General features: G+C 41.9%; 1 protein-coding gene across 8 annotated transcripts in view; it reads right to left on the reverse strand.

The window, feature by feature from the left end:
- cspg5a (chondroitin sulfate proteoglycan 5a) overlaps positions 1 to 7,488 on the reverse strand; it is a 61,309-nt gene extending 53,821 nt beyond the window's left edge. For 3 of the 8 annotated variants that reach the window (XM_040030652.1, XM_040030650.1, XM_040030653.1), the window contains exon 1: positions 6,928 to 7,487. In XM_040030652.1, the coding sequence (XP_039886586.1) occupies positions 6,928 to 7,024 (97 nt within the window). In that variant the 5' untranslated portion in view covers positions 7,025 to 7,487. Of the gene's footprint in view, positions 1 to 6,927 lie in introns of all 8 variants that reach the window. The other 5 variants (XM_040030654.1, XM_040030656.1, XM_040030657.1 and 2 more) reach the window with 2 other exon arrangements.
- Between the last annotated feature and the right edge of the window lie 10,886 nt (positions 7,489 to 18,374).

The raw sequence follows: 18,374 nt of genomic DNA on the forward strand, positions 1-18,374 counted from the left end.
CACCCAATGACTGTCAAATTGCTCATGAAACTTTGTCAAGGATTTTCATGACTCTCTTTAGTCAAAAAAGAAAAGGAAAGGAAAAAAATGGCGGAGGATCACTGCCAAGGACGGTTACTGACAACAATCACACCTGTGAGTCAGAGCTGCAGCAAAAACACCTGGGCACAAGGATGATGACATAAAAGGGAAGAAAATGAAAATAGAGGGACACAGGTGAGCTTTAGCAGTTTTTATCTGTTGCAAGATTACCAGTTTCACCATATCAAAGGCAGACCGTTCTCACTCCAGCATATCAGTTTAATTCTTCTCATTATTCTGTGGCAATTTTTAAAGCTTCAAGGCTATGTAAGAATATTTTTCCCATGTTCCTCTTTGTAAACCCAACCTATGTTGGGTACTTCAAACAGTGCAGTGTTTTAGCTATGAATGCAGGTGACTATTGCATTCCTTTATATTACATACTGTACTTGTCCTGATACAAATAAACATTACACTGCAAAAAACAGACGTCAATGAACACCACCAGCCTGGAAGAAGAAATGTCAGATGTGGGCTGTAATTCACAGGTTGTGGAACAAGGAACGGCGAGTGTAGGTGGACTCTGTTAATTCTGCTGCACTTGTGGACTCACTTTCTGAGCTCTTGTTTGAAACAATAATATGAGCGACACTAAGGAGCAGCTGTTCCAAGTGCAGAGGTGGGTGGTTTATTTAAATGCGACAGCCCTGAGACTGGGCGTCTTAATAAGTATGGCAAAAATAACTCCGCTGTCACTTTGGAGATTTTGTCTACAAGAACAAATTAAGTCATCGCACCAAATGTGTGGAACTGATGCAGTAAATTTGCACGTTCAATCACACTCCAACCAGCGAAACCATTTAAACTACCATCAGTGAATAAATGTGATTACATTCAGCAGGAGTTCTGGTATCGCACTCTGCATTTATCTTCATGTTAAAGAGTTTTTCTTGCAGTATTGCTGTTGTTCAATTTTTAAAAAGCCACAACTTTTCTCAAATAAACACAAGAGCCTTTAGAAATATGAGACTGACTGCCCTTCCAGAGATACCCAACAGTTTCTGAATCAATTTATAATTTCTTTACTATGCATAATGAAAACACTCAGTGGAAGTTCAAATAAAATAACTCAACATACTTTGCGTTCTATTTTCATAGCTTGCTGCTCCATTTGGCTCAGTGTCTGCTTTTAAGGACATTATTCACTTGTGACCTCAATAAGCAAAATCTGACATTTAGTTTTATTAACTTAACAAATTATGCTTGTGTCGTGATGTATCGCTGAAACTATAAGCAAACTGGTACCACTTTGCCTGGAACATACAACACACATTTTAGACTTTTTGTCCTTTTTCACTGGGCATTGCTACTTTTTGACAAATCACTCACGCACACACACACACACTTTTGTGTAGAGGACAGTCTGTCTGCACACACACAGCAATGCCAATAAAGCCTGGACAGCAGCTGGTCGGGTCAAGCCCGTGGCCACCTGCGTATGCTAGCAGTGATCTGTGGGCAGATCCAGGTGTGAGGATATTTCAGGTAAGATTAGGATCATATAGGTTCCTAACAAACAGATTTATCTGGGATGAAGCACATAATAGCCAATGACATGATAATGCTTTGTACATAAGTCATCACATGTATAACTGTATTCATATAACGCTTCCTATACTTGGGATGCAACTTTGCATTATTTCCACACACCACCAAACAGTAAGTAAGAAAGAAAAAATGCTAAAAGTATCAAACAGTACCTTTAAAATACTGCAAAAGTGCACAACTTCAAAAGTTAACATAAAAGCTTCATAACATCCTGCTTGACTTATATCGTAAACTGTGGGCAGATTCACTTTGTGCTGAATACTACTTTAATCAAATATCCATCTGTGCCCTCATGTCAGCCACTGAAATTCAGATCTGTGGAATATCATCACTGTTGGTCACTGGGATATGTATGCTTCATAATACCAGGGGATGTTGCTTTGATATCAGCTAGCCTTAAATCAGCTGACAGGAGCAGATCGGTGTAATACTTTCAGCAGGGCTGACTCTGTGTTATAATTGGCCCCGAAATCCAACTGAAACTTTTCAAAGATTTGGTTATGTTGCAAATATGTAAGAAACTGATTTAAAATTATTTTTCCAAGACTTCGAAGACGAAGAAAAGTTAAGACATAGCTTGGTAGCTGCTGGGTAAGATGGGGTCTAGCTGGTTGTTCTTCACTACAGCAGGGGTTGAACAACTGCCTGTTTGAAGAGAAATGGTAGACCTAGAAGTGCTGATGAAGTTTATTTTTTAAGATTTCAAATGAGACTTAAATCTTGTCCTGTTTCCATTTTCTTTCTGATCTTCTGCTAAGAGCTCTAGTGGCGTCACTGATCCAGGGTGACTGTTTAGGCCTGGGATTCTTCGGTTTATATGGAGTATGATTCTCCATAACTGAGGAGCAAGTGGTGTTTAATAAATTAGTAAGGTTCTCAGTGCTGGGATAGGGCAGGGGAGCCTGTACAGTCCAAATATCTAAGGCGGCTTTGAAGGCCCCACAAAAACTGTTAGCAATGGAGGAATTAATATAATGTGACTGGCGGAAAGGGAGATGTGGTTTTTGTAGGGGAGAGAGGGAGCAGCACATCAAAAATGACAGAGAGCTGGTCTGATAAACAAGCATCAGTTATGTTTGGATTAAAAACTGGAATACCAGATAACTAGGTCTATGGTGCAGCCCAGTTTATGAGTGTGTGCAGAGGGATGTGACCTTTATATGAACTGATGTGAGTCTCATACAGAGCATTAAAAGGCAAGTAGTATTGTTAATGATATGCATCACATCCAATGCAATGTGCAATCCATGTTTTTAATATGTTAAAGCTTTTTGTGTCACTTTTGCTAAAGCATCAAAATAAAGCTACTAAGTGTATTACAGGAAATAACACAGCCACAGTGAAGTCACAAGCCCTGGTACTCCTTCAGTCAGTGCCAAGCCTGGATAAATGAGGAGGGCTGCATTGGGCATAAAATATAGAATAGAGGAAAATGATATGCTGGGGTTACCTCACAAAGCGATCAGCTGAGAGAAGAAGTTGAAAATGAATAATTAAAAAAAAAAAAAAACATCTTCAGAGTGTTGCATCACAGATTCCTTGTTCTGATTCAAGGAAGACAAAATGGATATCACTGCTGTCTTTTCATTTTCTGTCACTTTACTAACAAGACCGCTTGTCGCTGCTAATTGCTTCCTGAACTCTGCTCTTTATACACAACTGCAGCGTTTTGGAAACGTCAGCCATCAATCCTGGCTGCTCTGCATGTCCACGACACACTCATGCCGGCTCAGATAGAAGATATGATGCAATATATAAAATCACATCACTTTCTGTACTTTCTTATAAAACCTGGAGTGCATATGCAAACTCTGAACATGTAACAAGCACCAAGGCTAACTGTATATGAGCTGCAAGGTGGCATGAAGAGATGAAGACTGCTTCTATGTGCTGAGTTTAGACACTATTGTTTCTGGAGCCAATACTAAATTGGCCCCACTGGAAATCAAACACTGCGCCGAGTATGAAATCATTATCCAGAAATAATGAATAGACAGTACAAATAATGATAACATCTACAAATTAGAGCTGGTAATAAAAGACTACGTCCACTCTCAATGGACACAGACACACACATGCATGCATGGTCAGTAGGCGGAGAACCACCAGACTTGGCAAGAAATGTAAGCATTAGCCAAAAATCCAACCAACATTTTGAACTTAATGGAATTCAAAGCGCGATCGCACATTATGCCCGTGATATGAACACACTGTTCAGTGGATGTGTGTGGTTTCCATGGAGACCAAAAGGTGGAGGATGAGCGAGTGCAAAGCCATTGTTCACCAATAACCAGAGCATAGACGGAGTAAATTTTGTGTTGCTTGCTTTTTAAAATAAAGAGGCTGGACTGGGTTAGTGGAGTCATGGAGGGAGGATTTGGCTTGAAGATTAACCCAGTGCACATCAAAGATAATCTGTCAACATGCAGATATGTGTCAGCAGGCCAGAAGAGAAGAGACACTGAGAGAGGAGGGGGAGATGAAGGGAGAGCATAAGATGAGGAAAGGCTGCGTAGATTCATGAGTTTCATTACAGAAACAAGCGCTGGACACCGTTACGCCATCCATCACACATCAACCACCTGAAATGCTCATAGGGGATGGGACGACGGGAGAGACGGCGACATAAAAGTGTTAAACACACAAGAGGGAGGAGGATTGCAAATGGCCACCGGAGAAAAAGACGACAGCAAATGAGTGACGAGTTTCTGGTCGGCTGTCATCGTCTCAGCACAGTTGGCCTTGGTCGTCTGAGCATCAGTCACAGATGTGGGGCAAGCTGCCGCCTCCTTATTCACCGGTGAAGCGAGAAGATGTGATGATGATGATGATGATGATGTGCGTGTATGTGTGGATGGAGAAGGAGGAGGGGGAAGGATTGTTAGCCCAAGGTTGTTTTATGTTGTCTGCACCACATCAGCTGACCTGTTTTTGTTATCCATCCACTTAAGGTTGAGCTGACACCAAATGCCTGCTATAGTGTGGACAAAAGACCCTAAATGAGTTATTGGTACTCAAGTTGAGTTTAAGGTGATCAAACTGTATTTTATTACCCTAAAATTCTTAGCTTGACCCACAAAGGTGAGGATGAACAACAGCTGCTGAACGAATTATATTTTCTTACTGACATTCGAGGGCTTAAGAGGTTGAATCATTAGCTCGTTAGCACCTGGTGCTAAACTAATATGGTGAATTTGGGAAAGAATACATGTGTTCATCATGTTTAGCTCAAAGCAGTGCTGCCCCTACACTCTAAAACAGATGATAGTGTAGCTGTGAGGAGATTTTTTTAATGATTCCACTGCAATAACTGATTGATATTGCCAAAAAGATTTAAGTTTGGAGTCGTGATGCAATATCAATACACACCTTTAAGGGAACTTCTTAATATTCTGAAAAATGTGCATACAGCAAAGACACCACTGAGTTACTGCGCCCAGATTAGAAATAGTTCCAGCAAATAATTTTAGAGATGCATGTAGTTGAATGTTTTTAACTTTTAGGGGGGGGGGGGGGAGTTCCAGTCGTCCTAGAAAGCCTTGCAGCATTATTAATCCTCACATATAACTTTGCTTGGGATAAATACATTTAAAAAAAAATATTCATTTAAATGAATCTAAAGCTCTATCATCAATGTGCATTACATTGCATGGGTAAGGTTTGAAAAACTTTTAAAATCCTTTAAAAACTGGTTTTCATCATCACACTTTAGTGTGACAAAGCAGGAGAAACGGCCTGCTTGCATCCATGACATTAGTGCGGGAAACTGGAACAAAGGCTGCTGAATGAAATGACATAATTTGGTCGGAGGGTTAAGTCATTATTTTTGTTCGGCTGCTGCTGAATGTGTAGAAAGCTTCCAGACACATTTATGGATTTTGCTCAGTATTAAACAGGCGGACAATAAAATATGTGGCTTTAACCTCACAATCACACTCCATGAATTTCAGCGAGCGTTATGAAAGGAATCAGCCAGATTATATTAGATTATAACGCCAGACTGATTCCATCTCGTGCACGCTCCTGCATTATTAATCTGACAGCAATGTAGCTCGGCCGTGCGCAATGAATCTCAGACAAAGACACACACACACACACACACACACACACACACACACACACAGAGGCAGAGGCAGAGAGCTTTCTTGTCTTTTTTAATGTTTTTTCCCCTTCCTCTCTGTGTATCAGAATGTCCGTTCAGATCCCTTCATGAATTATTCATCAGGTCCCCCCCGGCCCTAATCCTCGCCTTTGTGTCGCTGTAGTGCCAGTGCGCCTCCAGGGAACCGGTTTACTGCATCGACTGGACGCTGTCACTGCCACAAATCTCTAAATTCTCCCAAAAATGTTCCTGCTGTTGCTTAATGTGTGCCCGCAGTGCTCAAAGTGATGATTTACTGAGTTGATTTGTCGGTGACTGACGTCCAAAATGCCGCCGTGTCGGTGCATCGGCATGTCTTTAATGCTGGAGCCAGTTAAACGGTTTTTAAACCCTCCCCTGCTGCATAATGACTTACAGTGCTTGCAACACTGAACACTGAGAACATATAGTCGTATACTTCTATGACATCCCCATATAAGCCCTTCCACAGACTCACGGTAATATTTTAACTTATGTCTTAACACCCCCTCTTGCGCCGTGTCCGTATCACATGGGTTTATATTGACCCAGTTGTTGCCTCCTCTGGTGTTTCCATAATATATTCACGAGGACTTAAATTGCCGACTCGTGCGTTTATCCTGACCTGATTTTGCTTTATGCCATTTTTGTTTCTCGTAGCATCTCCATGACATCCCCACTGGGACCTGCGTTCAATGGTGAGCTTTCCGTGACCTAATCAGGACATTTTCTCTCCTAAAATGTAAAGATTCACACGAAATTGCACAGGAAGCCCTACAGCGTGATGTCCAGGTGACAGCTGTTTTACTGTCAATAAAATGTATATATTCATTTAACATATAGCCCATTTTCGACGACGCATCCTCCGAAATCAGATTTATTTCAGATTGCATTGATTAGAAAATGACCAATAAAACGTTATTAATATGGCACCCAACTGTAGTCTATTGAGTGTGAAGTGTTGCCTAACCTACAATCAGAGCCTCACTGACCTCCTTTCTGGCTGCCCTGTGGGAGTGTGTTAAGGTACCCTGAATCCACAGAGGGGACTTGCTGCAGCAGCAAGAAATTTAACAAAAAAAAGAAAGAAAGAAAGGAAAAAAAAGAAAAAAAAAGAAAAATCAAGGAATAAAACATTTTGAGGTGATTAAACTGGACAGTGAAGGGCAGTTTCTTACCGCGGACAGACAACGGGATCAAGTGCAGAGCCAGGACGCACGACAGCAGCGTTAGTCTCCAGCATCCCGTGCAAAAGATCGCTTGCTTCTCCTGCATCCTTGCTGTAGAGTGATAGGCTTTGATGGTCAGACGAAAGAAGAGAGAATCCTTTTTGTTATAATGTTAATAACAAGAGAGTTCGGTGGAGGTTGCAAAAAGTAATCCGGACAAGTGGAGCTGCTGATTTGCGTGCGGTCTAGACTCAAGCCTCCCCGCGCTTCTCCTCCATAGCCGCTTGGTCTCAGCTGTCTCCGCGTATCTGCTCCGTTCTTTCACTCGCTTGTTCAACGCAGTGAGGCTGGTTACGGCTCCATCGCCAAAAAGCGGCGGTCGGAGACGGCGGTGGTGGGGTGTTGGTGGTGGTGGTGGAGGCGGGGGTTACTTTTGGGGGAGTAGACGCACGCCGTGGCTCGGTTTAGCTCGGAACGGATTGGTGCTTTGGGCACTTTGTGACTGAGAAGGGAACAAACGTACGGCGGTGTGCAGTGCGCTCGGCAGCCTTCTCATCATCTGGGGAGGAGAAAAAAGGGCCGGTGATGCCCCCCTCCTCTTCTTCCCTACGCCCCCATCCTCATCCCTCCTCCCTTCCCTCCCTCGTTCATTTCCCCTTGAAGTCTCCCTACTCCTACTCCCCTCATCCTCCGGTTTCCTAAAACTTTCCCCGACTTTTTCTATCACCAAAGCCCTTTTATCCATCTTGCTTATCCATAAAACATTTTGTCTCCCCCCATGTATACATCTCTTACAATATTCTTCCTTCCCTCATATTCCATTTCGCCCCCTTTCCAGACCCTAAACCTCTACCTTTGCCCATTATTGCTGCCATCCTTACAATTTTCTCTGGCATTATTTTCCTCCTCACTCAAAAAAAATCTTAAAACACAAACAGAACAGAGCAAGATGTATGGTAAAAGTTCAAAACAGTTAAAACGCTATGGATAATAATCTGTGCTTGACATAAATTGAAGTTCGCACAGCCCAGGCAGCTACAGGTTTAGTTTATGATTCCTAAAGAAGTGATGTGACATCTAGGGGAAGCATCCATCCCCAAGTTATCAGCTAATCAGCTGTAGTAACTCACTAACTGATGGTACATTTACTGCACACATTTAGCTTGGAGGACTGATTCAGTCTCCTTCACTGAGCAAAGAGGCCTACTACACCTGATGCTGGTCTTTTGTTGCCTAAGCATCTCCCACTAGCACGCCAACCATTCCCAGTACTGCTGAATCTCCCACAGACCACATAAATCTGATGGACTACACTTTCCTCAAGCTTTTTTTTTAAATATATATATATATATATATATATATATAAAAACACCCAGCACGCCCCTGCGGGCGGTTTATCCTTCAAGCTCGGGTCCTCTACCAGAGGCCTGGGAGCTTGAGGGTCCTGCGCAGTATCTTAGCTGTTCCAGGACTGCGCTCTTCTGGACAGAGATCTCCGATGTTATTCCCGGGATCTGCTGGAGCCACTCGCCTAGCTTGGGAGTCACCGCACCTAGTGCTCCGATTACCACGGGGACCACCGTTACCTTCACCCTCCACATCCTCTCGAGCTCTTCTCTGAGCCCTTGGTATTTCTCCAGCTTCTCGTGTTCCTTCTTCCTGATATTGCTGTCATTCGGAACCGCTACATCGATCACTACGGCCGTCTTCTTCTGTTTGTCTACCACCACTATGTCCGGTTGGTTAGCCACCACCATTTTGTCCGTCTGTATCTGGAAGTCCCACAGGATCTTAGCTCGGTCATTCTCCACCACCCTTGGGGGCATCTCCCATTTTGACCTCGGGACTTCCAGGTTATACTCGGCACAGATGTTCCTGTACACTATGCCGGCCACTTGGTTGTGGCGTTCCATGTATGCCTTGCCTGCTAGCATCTTGCACCCTGCTGTTATGTGCTGGATTGTCTCTGGGGCATCTTTACACAGCCTGCACCTGGGGTCTTGCCTGGTGTGATAGACCCCAGCCTCTATGGATCTTGTACTCAGAGCTTGTTCTTGTGCTGCCATGATTAGTGCCTCTGTGCTGTCTTTCAGTCCAGCTTTGTCCAGCCACTGGTAGGATTTCTGGATATCAGCCACCTCCTCTATCTGCCGGTGGTACATACCGTGCAGGGGCCTGTCCTTCCATGATGGTTCCTCGTCTCCCTCCTCTTTCTTGGGTTTCTGCTGCCTGAGGTATTCACTGAGCACTCGGTCAGTTGGGGCCATCTTCCCAATGTATTCTTGGATGTTCCTTGTCTCATCCTGGACTGTGGTGCTGACACTCACCAGTCCCCGGCCCCCTTCCTTCCGCTTAGCGTACAGCCTCAGGGTGCTGGACTTGGGGTGAAACCCTCCATGCATGGTAAGGAGCTTTCTTGTCTTTATGTCAGTGGCTTCTATCTCCTCCTTTGGCCAGCCTATTACCCCAGCAGGGTACCTGATCACGGGCAGGGCGTACGTGTTGATGGCCCGGATCTTGTTCTTACCGTTCAGCTGACTCCTCAGGACTTGCCTGACCCTCTGCAGGTACTTGGTGGTATATATATATATATATATATATATATATGTTTAATCCTGGCAGCTTCCTCTTCTTCAAACTTCTTGTCTTTGTCTCTATTCTTTCTAAATCCATCCTCTCTCAAAACACATTCCCTCCTCCTTTCTCCATTCATTTTGAACTTTTTTTTCTCTACTTCCTCATCCTAAGACACTTGCCCTTTCCCCTTTTTTCTAAAAACAAGTGAATCCTTTTCTGAGTGACTCTTTTCTTCCTCTCCCAACTTTTCCACCTCATTTCACTCTTTTTTAATGTCAACATGGAATGTTGTCTTCCCATTGTTGATGGTTTATTCTTTCCATACTGTTTCATTCACCTCTCTTCATCACCCCCTCTTTTTAATGCCTTTGTTTTTTGTCCTTCTTCCTCTGACTCATTATACATACATTAATTCATGTATGTATTGCAGAATATATCTCATTCTTCATTTTTCCAAAAACCTTTCCCATTCTTGTTAAAACCTTTTATTCTCATTCTTTAAGAAAGTTTCCCTCCTCTTCTTCACTGATTAATTCAAAGCCTCCTCTTCCTTCAATAAACATTTTCTTCGATTTTCCACCTGCATCCCAAGACTTCTCACTTCTTCCCCGAGAGTCAAAGTTTTCCTCATCCATCACTCTTCCATTCCCACTTTTCTTTTTCTAAACTTTTCATCACCTCCACCCTCCTTCCAACCCTTTCCCACAGGTTGCGATCATTTGCTATTCATCTGATCATGCTGGATCTCAATAGAAGTGCACTCTTCACTCTGGCCACTTTTTTTCCGACGAAGGAGATCAGTCACTATCGAAGGAGCTTTACTTTCCTTTGTTCACTGCATATGCGTCTCAGAGAGAATGAGGTAGTTTGAGATCATGTTAAAAAAAAAGTGTAGTGCAGTCAAAACAACTAGCTTTGTTTGATGGTGTGACACAGAGACTCAAACAAAAGAGGGGGAGTAGGCCTAGAGGAGGGATGGGGGTGTCTGCGGTGAAAAGAGGGGGATGCACATGGTGATGAATGCCCAAGGGCCTTGGGGGTAATGATCGTGGTGGGGGTCGTGGGCATTCTTCCACACAAAAACAGCATAAAGGAAGAGAGCGAGGCTGGGCAACAGGAGGTGTTTTGTGCTTGGGTGTGCATGTGTATTTATATTTATACATATATGTGTGTGTTCTTGTAACACTGCTTGGCTGCTTATGTGCATCTGTGCATTTGAAAGCAGCAGCAATGGCAGATTTTGGATTTTTTACTAAATGTTTAGCAGAATAGAAAATGTGTGCAGTGAATTGTGAAAAGTGGGTCACAAAGGACAACTTGGCAGCTTTGATTTAAATAATATAAAATATTACAGATCCAGCATGTAACAAAGACCTATCCTCAACCAAAATACTCTTCATCTCCCTCTCTCCTTCCACCTCCTGCAATGACCCACAGAAGCTTCAGTGTACTCATGACCACAACAATAATGCATCCACACTGCTGACCTTTCTGTTCATTTCAGCTTTCATCTGATTTTCTGGGCGACTGCTTTATCTATTCCACTGTGTGATGCCACTGACAGCAATGCTGGACAGAGAAGAAATAACAAAAGTTGCCCTATCTGGTATGAAAATTCATTTCTGGTGCATTTCAGAACAATCTTTCACCAAAACGAGATATCTCCCAAGTCTAATAAACTGGTTTATTTGCCTTTTCACCAGTGTTTTCTTCATCTCATTCAGCTGTTTGCATTAATGTTGTCAGTTGGCAGGCTGAATTATTGGTCCAAAATTCATCATTTTTATAAACTAATGCTTTTGGAAGATGCAATAAAGGAGAACTAAGGTGTGCAAAGCAAGATTTCCAAGCTAACAGTCTAAGCATGCTAGTGTTTCATGGGTATCATGCCCATAGTTTAGCAGGATAACATATCAGATATGGCCTATGGTGAATATGTAGCATTAGAGTTAGCATGAATCCTAATCAGGACCAAATCTCAAAGGAGAAAAACTAAAGAGTTACATTTCACAGATTTTTGTTTTCTCCACATTGTGAAGAGGTAGCCTTAAGTTACCAACAATGAAGAGATTCACATTTTGGCAGATGTAGGTCAAGTAATTAATTAATAGAAAGGTACAGTGGGGCAAAAAAGTATTTAGTCAGCCACCGATTGTGCAAGTTCCCCCACCTAAAATGATGACAGAGGTCAGTAATTTGCACCAGAGGTACACTTCAACTGTGAGAGACAGAATGTGAAAAAAAAATCCATGAATTCACATGGTAGGATTTGTAAAGAATTTATTCGTAAATCAGGGTGGAAAATAAATATTTGGTCACCTCAAACAAGGAAAATCTCTGGCTCTCACAGACCTGTAACGTCTTCTGTAAGAAGCTTTTCTGTCCCCCACTCGTTACCTGTATGAATGGCACCTGTTTGAACTCATCATCTGTATAAAAGACACCTGTCCACAGCCTCAAACAGTCAGACTCCAAACTCCGCCATGGCAAAGACCAAAGAGCTTTCGAAGGACACCAGGAAAAGTATTGTAGACCTGCACCAGACTGGGAAGAGTGAATCTACAATAGGCAAGCAGCTTGGTGTGAAAAAATCAACTGTGGGAGCAATCATCAGAAAATGGAAGACATACAAGACCACTGATAATCTCCCTCGATCTGGGGCTCCACGCAAGATCTCATCCCGTGGGGTCAAAATGATCATGAGAACGGTGAGCAAAGATCCCAGAACCACACGGGGGGACCTGGTGAATGACCTGCAGAGAGCTGGGACCAAAGTAACAAAGGTCACCATCAGTAACACACTACAACGGCAGGGGAATCAAATCCCGCAGTGCCAGACGTGTTCCGCTGCTGAAGCCAGTGCATGTCCAGGCCCGTCTGAAGTTTGCCAGAGAGCACATGGATGATACAGCAGAGGATTGGGAGAATGTCATGTGGTCAGATGAAACCAAAGTAGAACTTTTTGGTATAAACTCAACTCGTCGTGTTTGGAGGAAGACGAATACTGAGTTGCATCCCAAGAACACCATACCTACTGTGAAGCACGGGGGTGGAAACATCATGCTATGGGGCTGTTTTTCTGCCAAGGGGACAGGACGACTGATCCGTGTTAAGGACAGAATGAATGGGGCCATGTATCGTGAGATTTTGAGCCAAAACCTCCTTCCATCAGTGAGAACTTTGAAGATGAAACGAGGCTGGGTCTTCCAACACGACAATGATCCAAAACACACCGCCCGGGCAACAAAGGAGTGGCTCCGTAAGAAGCATTTGAAAGTCCTGGAGTGGCCTAGCCAGTCTCCAGACCTCAACCCCATAGAAAATCTGTGGCGGGAGTTGAAAGTCCGTGTTGCTCGGCAACAGCCCCAAAACATCACTGCTTCATGCACATTCCTCCATGCAGAGAAGATCTGCATGGAGGAATGGGCCAAAATACCAGCTACTGTGTGTGCAAACCTGGTAAAGACCTATAGTACACGTTTGATAATGCCTGACACGTTATTGCCAACAAAGGTTATGTTACAAAGTATTGAGTTGTATTTTTGTTATTGACCAAATACTTATTTTCCACCCTGATTTACGAATAAATTCTTTAGAAATCCTACCATGTGGATTCATGGATTTTTTTTTTTTCACATTCTGTCTCTCACAGTTGAAGTGTACCTCTGGTGCAAATTACTGACCTCTGTCATCATTTTAGGTGGGGGAACTTGCACAATCGGTGGCTGACTAAATACTTTTTTGCCCCATTGTAAGTAATAGTAAGAAACAAAAAGGATTAGGTGTTATGCTGCTCTGATGAGTACTGCTTCATTTTCCTTATTTGTTTAATTTTTCTTATTGAGGAAACTGGAGCACAGCACTGTTGTCCTCGGGATTCCCATATACTTGTTTGCCATTCACCTAGGGACCATTTTTGACCCGAGGACAACACAAGGGTTACAATAGAACAAATTCCACAGAAGGCCCTACAGCAAGAAACCAGAGTTTGGTGACTATTTCATGGTTTGCCGTGACTTTCAGCTGGCTGTTGGGCACCAGATCTCGTGGAAATCTTTCCAAGAGTTGTTTTGATAATTGAATCAAAACAGCAAATGATCGACCTCATGATAGCACTAGAGGAACAAAAAGTCAATAAGATAAAAGGATTCTTGTTCTGGGCACTCAAAATGTCCTCAATGTATTGTATGCATCATTTAAATCTAGATATCTTTAAATCGGTGTGTAGAAACAGCACTGAGATAAAGTCGCACAAGTAAACATGGCAATTTCATAAAGCGTAAAGTCATAAATCTGCTGTGAAAGGAGAATGTTCATTAAATTAGGATTAAAAATATAATTTAATATTTTTAATGTAATATTTAAATTAAAAATATTAAATGGTGGTGACTCAAATTTCCTGTTTGCATCAGTCGGAAACCCAGCTGTTCATGAAAGTTTAATTGATCGCTAAAATTGTTGTTGAATTTCTAGTCAACAGGCTACTTGTTTACATAATTAAAAGTCTTCAAATGTACAAGAACTGGTATCACAGAAACTCCAACACAGTTTCTTTGGCAGCTGCAAACAAAATGTGTATCGATAGTAAGGTCTGATGTCTTCTGTTACAACGGGATAACCTTCATGTTCACTGTAAACAAGCACACAGATTAGGAACTACACATGAACATCAGCCTAATTCTGTCTGGACGTGTGGCATTTCCCAGTGTTTTAGGGTCAATGCTTTCTACTATCGTGTACGTATCAGGGTCACGTGCTGTTGTTATGACAGTCCGGGCGCTTCTGTGTTATTAAACAGGAAACGGTGCTCATCAACACACAGATTAGGCCCATTTAATCTCTCGGTCAACCCCTGAAACAAAAGAAGCCTCCACCCCCCGGCTCAGCACCTCTGATGGAATAATAAATGATATGGCATCCTGAGCATTACATTCTTCATCACCCACTCTTGTTTTCCTCCATCCTCCACTTGCTCTGTTGTCACAGTGCAAGCAGAATAATGAAAATCATTTCTAATAAAGTTGAACAACCAACGATTTTCACATTTCCCTGCTGCAGTGTCATTTCCTTATCTAGAAGTTCCAGCCAAGAACAACATCCTCAAAATTTTGAAATAAAAGAGGAAAATATACACTTTTGGATGACTGGCTGGTGCATTATTCTGGCCCATAATAATAAAGACAGAAATCATTTTAGGACACGTATGAAAATAACTGTGCTGGGGCTTTGTGGGGGGGGGGACATACCCTGCCAGTTTAAGTCAGCATCTGCACAAGGTAGATGTTAGTTGTGACCCATAAAGCAAATTGCTCACTGGTGGTGTTCCAAACAACTGGAGCTTCCTGAAACAAACGCCACAGCAGTCTTGTAAGTAATTGCAGACCTGGGGTTATTGTATGACCTATATCTCCATACATGCAGCGTAAATTATATCCAGTCTCATTAGGTTACTTTGACAAAGGGTGATGAGAGCAGAATCTGGTTTTGAAACCAGGAGAATGCTGCTTGGCATACATGTGAAAATAAGATGCTGTTTCCTGACTTATTGTTACAGATTTTGTAAGTCAGTCTTTTTAGAGTTGATGCTCATTCATTTTCTTGCCTATATCCTAAAAAAAACATTTGTGGTCCAAAAAGATGAGGAATAATTACTGTGTTTGATATACTTACAGATTTCATTTGCATGAGTTTTGCACATTAAAAACATAAATGCTACAGTGTGACTGTTTTTATTACATATTAAAACACAAACAAATAGTGTACATATTTCAGGAGGGTTTAGGGAACAGTGTTTGAACAATCTGACAGCAGCGGGAGGAAAAGACGTGCAGCGTTGCTCCTTTGAACTCTGTATGTGGAGCATCCGGTCACTGAAGGAGCTGTCCAGTGCTGCCAGAGTTTCATGCAGGGGGAGGGAGGCTTTCTTCCTCAGTGAAGACAGAGAGAGAGCTCTTCTCTCTCCCCACACCTCCGTTATATCCATTGAGCATCCCAGGATAGAATGTGCTGCACCAACAGACCACCGCAAAAGACCCTCAGCCAGATAGATACATTTTAAAAAGGCTTATGTAATAAAGTCCCAAATTTACCACGTATTAAAGTATTGTTATGATTACACAGTACTTGAAACCTAACAATAATTTGTTGTGTGCTGTATCTTTTGATACTTTATTTTTAGCAGAACAGCGTGGCTGACAGAATAGCCTTGTGTTCAAAAAACAAACAGAGCATTTCAAACATTTCCCGTTTGTTTCCTGTTTGTAGACTACAGCAGCAATGTCTATCTCCAGATGGCGGCTCTCACCATTCTTCACATTTTCATTCACTTATTCTTCGTATAAATATCTTGAAATCATTCCTGTCAAAAGAACTTGGATCATCTCTCCCCATGTGGGAGAAATTTTACTCCTTCTAATTCCAACCTGACATTTAGTATTGCCACTTCTCACGAATGTTTATTGTTTTGTTGCCTTTTGGAGCATTTTCATAGGATTATCTGATGAATATTGCTGTGAGGAAAAAACATCCAAGAAGTTTGTGCTGCAGTTTTGGTGAATGAAAATGTGTTTTATAAGCACGTAGCACTCATTAGAGGCCGTCTGTGTGATGTAGCTGCATAGTTTATGGACACAATTAACCTATGTTAGCAATTTTGGCACTTTGACATGACCCTGACTCATTTGAAATGAGTCAGGGTCATGTCAAAGTGCTAAAATGGTCAAATGAGTCATATGACCATTTTTCAGATGTGGGTTAGGGGTTCAGATTGCCCTCACTTGGGTAAGGGGTCACACAAAGGTGATTAGCAACTCGATAGCTCAACCCAAGGTTTACCAGTCTAGCTACGAGGATGTTCACAAAAAACATGTAGTGTTCGCAGCATCTTTAAAAGTCATCTTTGCACAGAGGTCTGAGGCATCTTCCAGGAATGGTGGCACTGTTTCCCTGTGAACTGACTGTCAGTAAGCGGCAATTTCATATCTGTTGATCTCAAACATGGCCTGCTTCGGAGCACGTTAGGTCAGCTGAACAAGTTACCATGGTGATGCACCCCAATAAGAAGTGAACTCCCTTCATCATACCGACAACTCAGAGTTAACCCTGAAGTTATCCAGATAAGCTCAAATCCAGCTTCAGGTGCAGTATTGAGTGGATTTGCTTCACAGGGAGAGAATACAACAGGTTTCTTCTACAGGAAATCCACCTGACTCATGTCCAACATGCTCTCAACACCTGACAAAACTAAATCTATCTCAGTGAAAAGATGTTACATTTGTGGTGAACACAGGAACTTGGAAGCTCTGCGGAAATTAAAATTTAATGTACATCACTTCTGTCCTTGTCACGATCATTCAACAGATGTTTCATTTGTAGCCACATACACTCATTCATTTCAGTTAAATTTGAATTATGTACTGCAAATTAATAAAAAATAAACACTAATCTCACTTACCTTAAAAAACTTTATAGAGAAGCCAACAATCTCCTGTAAGGAAATACTTGACACCTGGGCATAAATATCAACCGATTTATCAGGAAAAAACCTCCAGCAGAACCAGGCTCAGTGAGAACAGCCATGTGGTAAAGGTTAGGAAAAAGCGAGGATAGAGAAAAGAATGTAGAGAGATGGCAAACAGCATAACAAATACTTGGCAGGTTGGTGGGACCAGTCACCACAGATCGAGTAGTTCCAGAGTGAGAGAGACACGCTTGCCAGAAAGTACAGAGAGGTGGCAGAGAAGAAAAAGAACCAACCAAATCTAAGCTAGATTTAAATAATTTGTTTTCATTAGTTAATAAGACCCACTAAGAACTATAACACAATTAGGTAGAAATGATAAGAAAATCCATGCGGCTGTTTGTTTGAGTCACGAGAGGACTGGGGCCCATTCCATGACAGTGGCATGCCAATTGTATGTAATATAAATTCATTTAAACTGTTAACCCTTTAGAGCCGATCGGAGCGGGAACGCTCTGTTTTGCGTAACTATTTTTAAATCCCAGTAGCACTGCAACCACGTAAGCTAGCGCAAAAATTTTTTTTGCATATGAAACCGGAGGAGTTGTACTTACATCTTATGCCATCAGCTTGTCCTAGGTCACGGTTTCCTTCCACATAAAGCTTTGCAAAAACTGCATAAAAAGCGCTTGCAGGAACAAAAACATAATATTCCAGAAACACGCTTTGCCGATCCGATCAGCTGTTCATAACACTTCCTACGTTGGAATAGACGTCAGCGCGAACTTTTGCATTTCCGCCATTACCTGCCGGAAACCGGAAGTGACGTCATTTTCGCGGAAATGTAGTCTTTTTTGCCATCAGGGCCTCAGGGCCTATACTGCTCTTTTTAAAAGTTATCTTTGACTTTATGACTTTCTGTGTCGTTTCTGGGATGCTTAGGACTCATATTGCACTGCTGGAAATAGTTTATTTTGATGCATATGCTGCTTTTTTGCAAATTTGCAGTATAATATTTATTTTCGTTTTTCCTGCAGTGTATAAAAATTGGTGTATTTCAAAAATAAAACTATGAAGACACTCAAAATAAATTTCCTGTGGTGGGAAACTATTTTGTGCAACTTTTTTGTATTTACAGTTTTGAGGGATAAGCCTCTTAAATTTCTCTAACTACAAATATATGTTAAAAAATCAAAAACGATTTTCAAATTTTTTGTAGTTTATTGCACTTTTTTGCAATTTATGTAATTACTATGCACTTAATGAATACATATTATTAAAATCTGGGCTATAATGGTTGTATTGATGTATAGCAACTTGAAATGCTCCCAAAAATGGCTCCACAGCATGTAAAAATATAATATACGCTCTGGCGGACTTGGTTCTATGGTAGGTCTTAAAGGGTTAACTTAGACAAAAG

Source organism: Simochromis diagramma, unplaced genomic scaffold, assembly GCF_900408965.1.
Source record: "Simochromis diagramma unplaced genomic scaffold, fSimDia1.1 OVJJ01000361.1, whole genome shotgun sequence".
NCBI classification, from domain to species: domain Eukaryota; kingdom Metazoa; phylum Chordata; class Actinopteri; order Cichliformes; family Cichlidae; genus Simochromis; species Simochromis diagramma.